General features: G+C 33.3%; 1 protein-coding gene across 1 annotated transcript in view; it reads left to right on the forward strand.

Moving 5' to 3' along the window:
- Positions 1-12,637, forward strand: part of LOC114332579 (protein PAT1 homolog 1) — a 74,078-nt gene that overhangs the window by 9,285 nt on the left and 52,156 nt on the right. The window contains exon 5 of the mRNA XM_050645926.1: positions 2,276-2,482. Coding sequence (XP_050501883.1) covers positions 2,276-2,482 — 207 coding nt within the window. The remainder of the gene's footprint in view (positions 1-2,275; positions 2,483-12,637) is intronic.

Genomic DNA, 12,637 nt, shown 5'->3' on the forward strand with positions numbered 1-12,637 from the left:
TTAAAACCATCTTACTTCATAAGAAGGGAGATATCAGCGAACTTAGAAACTGCTGCCCCGTTAGCTTGTTGTCACAAATATATAAGCTATTCGCAAGAGTTATTACCAACGGGCTAGGAAGTAACTTTGACCGTTGCCAGCACCAGAAGATGGTCACCGCCCTACAAAGAGTAGGGTTAGATGAGAAGGACATTCGGATCATCATGAATTTATACTGGAACCAGCGTGCTCAAGTCAAGGTCGAAGACCAGTTGACCGACCAAGTGAAGATCATGCGAGGAGTAAGGCAGGGCTGTGTGCTCTCGCCGACTCTTTTCAATATATACTCTGAGGAAATTTTTACTGAAGCCCTCACAAACCTAGAGATGGGAATCCGAGTGAACGGTGAATACATCAATAATATCCGCTACGCCGATGACACTGTATTACTAGCAACCAGCCTAAATGATCTACAGGCCTTACTAGACCGTGTGAGAACTGTGAGCGTAATATACGGACTGAACCTTAATATTAAGAAAACTAAATTCATGGTTGTCAGCCGTGTAAATTTAGATCCCGGGGCACTAATGGCAGATAGCGAAGAGATCCAGAGAGTCGACAGATACACTTACCTCGGAACTACCCTCAACTCACAATGGGACCACGCTCAAGAGATTAGATCCAGAATTGAAATGGCACAGTCTACATTTATCAAGCTGATATCCTTGCTGTGCTGCGGTGATCTCAGTTTGGGAACCAAGATGCGGATAGTGAGATGCTACGTTCTTCCAGTGCTACTGTATGGAGTTGAAGCCTGAACACTGACGCAAGCCACTGAAAAGCGGATTGAAGCCTTTGAGATGTGGATCTACAGGAGGATACTAAAAATATCTTATGTGGACCATGTCACCAACATTGAGGTCCTACAGCGCATGACAAAAGAAAAAGAAGTGCTTAATTTAGTAAAACAACATAAGCTTGAGTACCTTGGCCACGTGATGCGGAACGAAGAAAAATATCGAGTTCTTCAACTCGTCATGCAGGGCAAAATATTTGGCAGGAGAGGACCGGGACGCCGTCGTATCTCGTGGTTGAAAAACCTCCAACAATGGTTTGGGATAACCTCCGCGGAGCTGTTTCGCAGAGCAGTCAACAAAACAATGATAGCCTTGATGATCGCCAACATCCGGACCCTTGATGATCGCCAACATCCGGACCGGATAAGGCACTGAAGAAGAAGAAGGAAGTAACTTAGATTACTATCAGCCAAGAGAGCAAGCAGATTTTAGAGCATGATATGGCATGAATGATCATTTACGAGTAATTAAGAACTTAATAGAAAGGAGTGTCGAATATAACAAGCCTTAGTCCTGATTTTTGTTGACTACGAAAAAGCTTTAGACACAATAAGTCATCAAAAAATGTTAAAGGCCTTAATAGAGTGCCGGATAGATCATCGCTATATACAGTTGGAAAAATGAAAGAATACCCATGAACGATCACATCAATCACTTATTTTGTATTTGCTGTCTTTTTCTATAAATAACAAATGTTTGTTGCGGAAGGTTAAGCGAAAGTAATGTTTATTTATCAAAAAACATTTTTTTCTGTTTTTTTGAATTAAATAAATTACATACATTCTTCTTTTTGTGTCAATCAATTTAATTAAAATATTTTTTTGACACCCTGTATAAATAATTATGTTAATGTTTATATTACTCAATAGGAAATTGAATAACCTTTTAAATGAGCTAGCACACGACCCCTATTCCCCATTTAAAAATAAGGGCTGGAAGAAGTGGAAGGGAGGGGGTTGACAAATGACAGATATATGTACCGTAAAAATGTGTCTCACTTAGATCAAAAATCGACCTGTTGCGTCATTTCCTAAAATCTAATAAATACTGCCAAATATCGAGGTGGACTGTTTTCTTTGGCCCACTCTGTATAGTCCTTCATATAAATAGGCATGATATAATGAAACCGATTTTATTGTATCATGAAAAATAGGTAGGTTAGATGGTGGTAAAGAGCCAATAAAAATTACCGATCCAGATGAACTCTATTAGCGGTACCAGTAGGAAATAGGATTAGAGGTAGACCAATGAGATGGAAGGACGATTCTATGTAGACGAGGACGCAAGGAAGATTGGCGCAGCAAATTGGCAACTGTTGGTTATATAACGACTGGGGAAGATAGAGAGTCTACTAGGGCTGTAGCACCACTGACTATGATGCTGATTATTCATTTAATGAGACTGTTACTTAATAAAATTTCGTTACTTTTCTTTTTCAGCATACCATCCCAAACACGAGACTTCCACCACCCGGATTGCCACCGATGAATATCCCACCTCCAGGCTTACGACCGTTAAGTCATCTTCCGATTTTATCGCCCGTAACCGGAAGGCCGATACTGCCACATCCACAATTCATGCAAAACGGACCTCCAAGGCCGCCTGGGTTCATGTATCCACCAGGTGCCAACCAGAATCAATACCCTGTAAGTATAGCTTTTATTAGATACAAACTTTTTTGAAGTTATACTTCTTTACGATCGAGAGTGAAATTTTATAATGCCGGGCGCATGCGCACACAGACAGTATGTATTTCGTTGCTAATCTTTCAAGATATGTATGTATCAGCGCTTTCAGCGCAAAGAAGTCATATTATATCTTATAAAAGGAGATATTAGTGTTCTTTGGATTTGTCTTCCTCGGGAATAAGATATTTTATAATAATAGTAAGTATATTTAAAGTATTTTTGTATACTTCACTTGGTCTATTAAATTTGTCAGTATGTATGAGAAAGCTTGTAACCTGTCAAAGCAAAAGGAATATAGCTCAGTGGTAGAGCGTGTGACCGGAGATCAAGAGGTCCCGGGTTCAAATCCCGGACGATTCATATTCTTTTTTTTTTATATATTTTTGGTATCGTTTTAATAAAAAAATTTAAAAGTGGTAGGTAAAGAAAGTTAGTTTAATATTTAAATAAAATACAAATAACCTGTTAAGTATATTAATTTCGTTGAAATCATAATAATAGAAGTATAACTTCTTACGTGCGTACAAAGTACACACACGTTCTTTTTTGTCTATTGTTTATGTGTTCAAGATTTTTTTAACTATCTGGTTTAACCTTCACATGGGCGCGCCGCAGTAATTTGCTGCGTAAACTCAATTTTTTCCAGGTAAAGTGTGAACGGGATATGCTATGTAGGTGATCTTTTTAAAATCCCCTTATTGGTTAATCCTCAGTGAGTACCCATCATCGCCTCGTGAAATTCAAGTACAATTAGTTAGTTATCGCATTTTGTTTTGAATAGTGCATACTTCCACGTGATATAACCAAGTTCCTGTTCAGGACGTTGCCGAAGCAACTAGTTCCTCACCAAGAAGACGAAAATCCTGCTAAGCGTGGTAGATGCTGCAATTGTTACATTGAACAAATTAAGTCGTATACGTCTACGAAATGTACAAAATGTAGTGCATTCACTTGTAAACGACATTCTAAATCTAATATTGTACATAAGTACAAGTTGTAATGATCAAATAAATTTTTTTTTTGTAAATCTTATTAAAATTAGTTAAATTAATAAAGCTTTTTTTATTTTTTGACAAAATAAATAACGATACAGTTAATCAATAATAAAAAAATGTCGAAAATAATAAGGAACTACATGGCAGCAAATTGTTGCTCTGCGCCCGGCATTGTAATTTTTTAAGGCGTGCCTGGCCGAAGGTTAAGGAGATTTACTTGCTTAATTTTGATGCTAGAAATTAAAAAAAAAACGAAAATAAACTTTTTTAAACACTTGCGATGAGTTCTCCCCGAAACGTGCTTCATGTTTTGCTTATTTTACGTTGAAATATTCTATTTGGAATTTGACGAATAAAAACACCTGTTTTTCATTAGCTCTAACTCTGTTCCTACTGGGTGCAGGTACAGACTTTTTACATACACCATTTTTTTTACTTTTTTATAACCTATATATTTGGTAATGATATTTTTTTCGATAAAATACTTTCTTCTTGATTTATTTGCGAAAACCCGTCTAAAAACGTGTCTTTTTTTGTTGAAAAATGAACATATTCTCTGGCAAAAAGCTCGAAAAGTATTGACTTATTGAAAGAAACTCTATAGAACAAAAGTTGCTTAGAATTAGTCAATTTATCCATTTCCGGACTTAACTTAAACGTATGCTTTTTCACTCCGAGAAAGGGTGGTACTCACCCCCAGAGTAAAAGCACACATCGGCACACTATCACTTTTTTTCTTTGACATGTTAGCTATGTGTATGCCAAATTTCATGTCAATCCAATAGGTGAGCGGCAGAAATCCCTAAAATTACGTTATACCGACCTCGAAAATCATCTTTAAGGTGAATGACCAATTTAGGTGATTCTTTACGTTTTCGAGGTCGCTGAATCTGAATATGAAATTTATTTTTATCTAGAGTTGGTGGAACATCTTAAAAAATCCAATTTTATGTAAAAATGCGAAAAATCAATTTCGATGATTTTTCAACTTTACCTCGCTGTATTTTTGGTCGCAGTAAATACTTATTTTTGAAAATTTTACCGTGTCATCTTTGATGTACATATTTAGACAACTATTGTTAAGGCAAATATTGTTTGAAGCAAAAGGTTCCTGATTCCTGAATTGCAAAGTTTAATCGCAAAAGTTGAGTGACAAAATTTGAAATTTAGCTTTTTAATCAAGTTGATGTTAAAATATGGGGTACAAAGAATAAAATGTTTTATAGAAAAAAATGGTGCAACTTTTAATTTTAAGAAAAACGTGAATTCATTTTTTTCTAATTTTTAGGGTAAAATTGCGATTTTGACAATGTTCCCCCATCTAAAATCAAAATAAACCTGATTTTCGTTTTCAGCACCATCAAAAACATAAAATAAGACAAAAATTAGCCATTCACCACACCGTTGTCAGCATCTCTAGAAATAAGCGTTTTTTGTGGGAGTACCACTCGTCTACAAAGTCATATAACTTTTTTAATATTGCATATTTTGACTTGAAATTTTCCATAAAACGTCTTCATGAATTATATTTTATTGCTGTTTTAGTTAAAACTATAAACTAAAAAGTTTGTCACTCAACTTTCTGAAGTAAACATGAAACTAACGAAATCTGACGACAGAATGTTTAAAAATTAACAACTCCTCTTCTAGTTCGTTTAAACATTTTGGACAAAGCTCGTTGTTATCTAAATACTTCAATGATGACACAGTAAAATTTTCAAAAGGAAAGATTTACAGCTACCAAAGATACAGCGTGGTAAATATGAAAAATGATCAAAATTGATTTTTCGCATTTTTGCATAAAATTTGATTTTTGAACATGTTCCACCAATTCTAGATAAAAATATACTTCATATTCAGATTTAGCGACCTCGAACATATAAAGAATGACCAACATTTGCTATTCACCTATCATGGTCGCTTTTTCCATTTCTTGAGGTTTTGCAATATTTTACCGTGAGTGAATGGACTATGTGAAATCACCTCGGCATGTTTGGTATCAAGACAACATAACCTCAAAAAATTAAAATCGTGACTGACGTTACATTATTATTCACAAGATTTTTGTTATTTTAAAACTAGAATAAACAAGAAGAATAGCTTCGGGTTTTTTATTCAAAGCTGTCAATTCATTATTATTTTAATATTTATATGACAAAAGTCTACTAACAATTAGGATACTTTTCAAAAAGTATTCAAAAATAATTTTTAGTTGAATCAAAGTTCATTGTTGTTTATTATTAAAATATATAAATAGCAAAAAGTCTACTACAAAACCAATAACAATTAAGTAAGTAGTGCAAAGGTTTTAACATTTCTAAAATTTCTTTAGTTGTATTAGATATTATATTTTTAGTAAATCAAAATAGACAATTTTCAAATTTTCAATCTGACATTTAATTTGTTTATGTGATATTTTCAATACCATTGCCTGAAATCAGATAAGTTTTATAACTTTTTTTGTGTCCGTAACCTTCACAGTTTAATTCATTTTAACAGTAAATAAAAATAGGCTTGTATTTGAAACAAACTTTTTAATTATTGTGTCTCTAGTAAGAACTACATTAATTTAAATTTAATATAAAGAATATAGGTAACAATAACAATTTTCGTTATTGTTGAATTAGGAATTGAGGATAACTTGTTGCCATCTGTGTTGCTTGTTGATTGGGTTGTTACAATACTTCTTCCTAACTCTTTAATTTATTCGAGTTATTCCTTTTCATTTATAGGTCTGAAAATTTTTCTTGGTTAACTTTCTTTTCCATATACTCCATAATATAGGGTGAATCCTGAGGAACTATACATACTCCTACCTATTGTTGGGGAATAACAAATGATCAAAACAATATCTGCTCCCATTGTTTATTAATTTACATTAATTTCTATTCCTCATAACTTTTGAGCTGTAAGTTTGATATGTGTCATGTTTTGGTGTTTGGTCAAACGTTAAACTAAGACCACCTAATCAACTGATTGATTTAATCAACTTTAATAACAGATTAAATTAGACCTTAAAAAGGTGTATGACTCAATACCTATACTCTATAGCCAAGCTGTGGAAGCAATGGAAGACATTGAAGTCTCACGAAGATTAATAACAGCAGTAAAAGCACTCTACAAGAATAACACCGTAGCTATCAAAATGGACAATAGAATATGCAGTCCATTTAAGATGACAAAGTCTCTTACTGTGTTCAAGTCCCTTACCCTGTTCAAAATATTCCTGAAAAAAACCCTGAAAGCATGGAAAAGGAAGTGCTAAGGAATGGGTATACCATCAGTAAGGAACGAATATCTACATATCATAAGTTTTGCTGACAACTAAATAGTGGTCGCACAAGACGAAGATGACCTGAGTTTTATGATTAGGAAACTTGAACAGGAATATACAAAGAATGGGATGGAAATAAACCTAAAGAAAACTGAATACCTACCAACAGAGAATACAGAAATAAAACAACTGGAAATAGACGAAGGTGAACAAATCAGAGGAACAGATAAGTACAAGTATTTAGGTTTTATAATATCAAATAAAGGAAGAACTGAGGAAGATATAAAAAATAGACTAGGACAAACAAGAGACTGCATACGAAAATTGAACCCGATACTATGGGATGAGAACATCAGCATAAAAACAAAAAGAAGAATATCTAATACCATGACAGGAAGTATCCTCACTTATGGGTGTGAAAATTGGACAATAAATAAGAAAACCAAAAATAAAATAAGAGCAACAGAGATAGAATTCGTAAGGAGAAGCTGCAGAGTAACAAGGAGAGATAAAATAAATAACATAGAGATTAAGAGAAGAATGGGAGTGAACTCATACATAATCGACTACATCGAACAGACAAGATTAACCTGGTACGGACGTGTCAGAAGAGCAGACCAAAATCGTTGGATAAACTGAATAACAGAGTAGAGCCTTCAGAGATGAAGTGGACGAAGCAATGGAGAGCAGAAATCTACAGGAAGGGGCATGTCATCACAGAAAGAGCTGGAGAGAACGGTTGAGTGAGAGAGTCTTTCAACGTTGTCCGTTGCCTAACTTCCACATCCTTCTATCATCACATTGGCCATCTCTAAGATCTCTTGCGCTCATTGCTTTAGAGACCCCTTCTTTCCATGTCTTTTTGGGTCCTCCTGTTTTTTGCGGTTTGGTGGTACCCACTGCATAATCTTTTTGGGCAATCGTGTGTCTTCCACTCTTTGAACATGACCATACGAAATCATCTGTTTGCTCTCAATGTCTGTTGTTAAGTAACCATCTATTCCAATTCGTCGTCTTATTTCTTCATTTCGAACTCTTTCCCTACTGGATATACCTAACGATCTTCTAAACACATCCTTTTCTACAGCTTCTAATTTTTTTCTGTTGTTCTCGGTTATTCTCCAAGTTTCTGATCCGTAAAGTTGCTGCTTTTAATTAGTGTTTCATAGATATTGTATTTTCCTATTTCGGAGCTTCAAAGTATTCCATTTAGGCAGCCAATTGTTCTTCTAGCTTATGTTACTCCTTTCTTTATTTTCTCGTTGTCTTTTACTGTTCTATCGAAGATTACTCCCAGGTATGTGTATTTTGTCCACACGTTTATTTAATTTTCCTCATTCATTTTAATGATTTTTATATCCCAACAAATTGCTTGATCTAATTTTGATTATTTAATAGATTACTTTATTTCTTGGTTTATTCCAGCTCCAATATTTCCTAAATTTATATCTTCTACTAGTAGTCGAGGAAATGAAGCATTTTGGCTCGCAATTTTTTCGTCCAGCATGGATTTACTTGAAATTTTCACAGAAGGTAGGGAGTAGTCCAAGGATCATTTTCTATATCATGCCGCTGTACGCTAAAACCTTGGGGGTGGTTGCCACCCCATCTCAGAAACCCCACCCAATTCTAAGAAAAAAATGTTTTTTACATTTTCTTCGTATAACTAATATTTTTCGAGTTATTCGCGCTTGAAAGTAACAGTTTTTCGATGAAAAAATCGACTTTTTTAGAAGGTTTTTTGAGAATACCTCGAAAAATATGCATTTAATCAAAAAAACTGTAGATATCAAAATTGTATCTTTTAGTAACACAAACCAAATTCTTTTTCTGTAATATATTTAAGACCAATACAAACCGAGATACGGCATGTTAAAAGTTAGCTTTTTTCGTCAAATGCATAATTTTAAATATTCAAAGTAAAATAACGGAAAAACTTTGCATTTTTCGAGAAAAACTTAAATAATCTTTTTTTGAGTATATAGTTAGGCCTTTCAAAAAATAATAATAAAAAGTTTCTAGCCTGAAAATTAAGCGATTTATGATCAAAAAAAGGTCGGTACCTGCTTTTCTCTATGAAAAAGTCAGTGAAAACTACCCCCCCCCCCCCCCAATTAAAAATTGGTATTTACCTTTCTGTAATTCCTTTTACATTTGTATTATCAATACATGCAAAAGGTTTGACCTATTTAAAAGGTCTAATTTTAGAAAAATTGGAGTTTAAAGAAAAATTAATTTTTTGGAATTTCCCATTTTTCACCTTTTACTTCAAAATATCTCCAAAAATACTGGAGATACGAAAAAATGATGGACTACTAAATTGTGGCTTTTTTAATAGCTAAAATTTCCTTGTGCATAGATTTTCATTACAGTGAACAGTTAGCGAGATACAGCTGTTTAAAACCTCTATATACGAGCAAACACCTCCTTATTCGAGCCCTTTAAACCCGCCCGAATTAAAAACTAAGGGATCTTACGGAATTTAGTTTTCACATTCTTATAACTCTTCAAAAATCCTACAGTCATTTTTGAAAAAACTTTTTATCGCCAAAAATGAAGGAGCTATGTTTATAAAACGAATTTTTTTTTCGAAAAATTCAGATAGTCCGCTTATGGATGATTTTCAATGTATGTATAATACCACAGAACCGGTTCGTATACTGGAAGATGACTAAAATACTATTTGTATTTGTACATATTTGTAAATTCGTATTTTTGTGTAAATAAATGTTTTTGTAATTCTTAATTGTACTTTTTTATCTGTATAGATCTATTAAAATATTTACTTATAAAAACATTAAGGGTGGCTTTTAAGGGTTGAAATATTATGATATTATATCCTAAAGTATAAAACAATCATTATTTAACAAATCAAAACCAAATTTTACCCATATTAAAGTTTACAATATTTTTATATAATTTTTGACAATAAGGGGTAGTTTACACCCCTAAAAATAATCAACGCCCTTAAGTATGATATAGAATATGAAGTACAGGGTGAGATGATCCTAATCCCAAATTTTTATGTAAATCGATGCAAGCCGAAATTATTCTTTTAGGATAAGTAAATTTTTATATATAGCTCCAACAAGGGTGGTTTTAAGGGTTGAAATATTATGATAGTATATCTTAAAGCATAAAACAATCATTATGTAACTAATAAGAACCAAATGTTTTATAATTTTTTACAATTAGGGGCAGTTTTCACCCTTAAAAAACCAAAAGCGTACAACGGCTTAATATAGAAAATAAAATAGAGGCTGCAATGAGCCTAATCTCAAATAATTTTTGTACAAATCGATGCTGGACGAAAAAATTGCGAGGTTTTGCCATTTTTTCAGCTTCATTTCCTCGACTATAGCTGACCCGGCAGACTTCGTACTGCTTCAATAAATAAAAAAAACTAAACTTTTGTATAAAATACACTTAAAATAAACAAAAGGAATTCGTAATTAATAAACAAATAATGCTCGATATGAATGAGGTTTTATTATTATTTTCAATTAATTACACATGACGTTCGAAGTAATAAAGTTTAGTTAGGAGTAACAAAATAAAGTTTGTAGTGTAACAGTTACGTTCTTAAATTTGTTTATTAATATCGATACATTTTTGGCAAAGTAACGTAAGTGACATTTTTGGCGCAAATCATGTTTTTCCATTAAACTAACGCTATTGTTGTTTAGGAGGTACTGCCAGAGTGTAGTAAGCCTATACATAATATTATATGTTTAAAGTAATTCTAGGCTTACTACACTTTGGCAGTACCTTCTAAAAAATAATAGCGTTAGTTTAATGGAAAAACATGATTTTCGCCAAAATGTCACTTACTAATGTTACTTAAACGTTACTTTGCCAAAAATATATCGATATATTTGAAACTATTAAACATATTTTTTTGGTTAATCAAATAAAATTAAACAAAATAATAAAAATTAAATAAAATTATATAATTTGGTGCTTGTCCTTTTCGTGTGCTCAGAATTTTTCTCCTGCTTGCGGTTCGTCAGAAAAGTTCCGTCTAGAGATATTTTTTAAAAATTTCGAAAAATTAAAAAATTCATATTTTGTCCAATTTAAGTCCAAAAGTTAAACAGTTGCACTTTTCTTCGGTGGAATTTGTCACTCGTTCTTCCTCTGTTTTCAGAATATTTCTAGTGCTTGAGATATTATATTTCGGACACCGATTGCGCTAGAGAAAAAATTTTAGTACGGTTCTGCTCGGAATTCAGCAAGGAGTCTACCTACCTAATTTCGTATTTTTCACGTCATTATTATGAGAGTTGTGGAATCATGGGCATTATGGGCAACCCCCCTTATGACCTACGGGTATGAAAAACAGATAACAACCTATTCTTAGACCTGCCGAATCCACGTGTAAAATTTCATAAAGTGTAAAATTTCATAAAAATCGGTCAAACCGTTTCGGAGGAATACGGCAACTAACACTGTGACCAGAGACTTTTATACATATAGCTGTAAATATTTTGGTGGCTACTAAAATGACTATATAAAACCGTATAAGCCTTCCCTGAACTTTCACAAACAATTCAACATCAAAATTAGCCAAATCGGTCCAGCCATTCCTGAGTTTTAGCGAGACTATTGAACAGCAATTGATTTTTATATATAAGATGATCAGCAATTTTTTCCAAGACCTACCTGCTACTAGTTCAAGAACTAGAGCGACTTTTCAAACATGGCCTGCTGCTAAAACAAGGTCAGGTATTTAATAAAAGTTGGCCAGGAAGAATAATGATATAATGATTAAAGGATATACAAATATGGTCTATTTATTATGACGATCCATACAAAAATTTTTTACCAATCATTTTAACTAGTTGAGTTCTAAATGACGCTACTTTTCAAGTATATCTGGGTTTACTTTACAGACCTTGGGCCCACGCTTAAAGAAAATATTACCCCTTCATGAAACTTTTTTTGAAGTTATACGTCTTTAGGCGCGATTTAGAAAATTATTGATAGTGAATTTTTATACAAATAACGGTATGAAGTAAGCGCCCAGGTAAAAGTGAAGTAGGTTGCTAAATCCTTTAAGTTACGTATGTATCAGTGCAAATAAAGTGTGATAAAAATATATTGGTGTTTTTAGTAAATATATTTATTATAGTTTTTGAGTATTTGGATTTGTCTTCGTTGGAAATAGGATAATTAGTATTCAAATATGATGAAAAGAAACTTAATAATATTTGCACAATCTGTCAAAATAATTTATTTTGGTATCAATTTTACGGCCATAGCACACTGACTACATCGGTTGTCGCCCGATGACCATAGTCAAGCAGTGTCGACTGCGGTTCAGTTTTGCATGGGTGACCGCTTGCGAACACCTCATGTTGTGGCATTTCTTACTTTTTTTTGGTATTATTTTAATTAAAACATTTATATCGTTGACGTCATAATAATAGAACTTCTTATGCGCGTACAAAGTACACACACTCTTTTTTTTATTCTGTTTTTTCATGTCGAGTCGGGCAACTTTTCTATTTCATCATAGAAAAGTCCATAGTGCGTCCGCATATGGGGGGGGGGGGCACGCATCATAAAGAGTCATAAAATTGATAGGAAACCTCACAGCTGATTTTTGCAGAATTGTTTGATAAAAATATTTACAATTAACTGGTAATATTTTCAGACATAACATTTTCATTTTTAAAGGTACTTCAGTTGTCAGGACTCGCCAAATTTTAGAAATCTCTATATTTATGAATCGCCCCACCCGAAAATTTTCCGAAATAGAAAAGTTGTCCGACTCAAAATGGATAACTGAATAAAAAAAGCCTCATAAGGTAGGTAATAATTAAATTGTGGGCCCAAGACCTA

The sequence above is a fragment of the Diabrotica virgifera genome, chromosome 3 (genome assembly GCF_917563875.1).
Source record: "Diabrotica virgifera virgifera chromosome 3, PGI_DIABVI_V3a".
NCBI lineage: Eukaryota > Metazoa > Arthropoda > Insecta > Coleoptera > Chrysomelidae > Diabrotica > Diabrotica virgifera.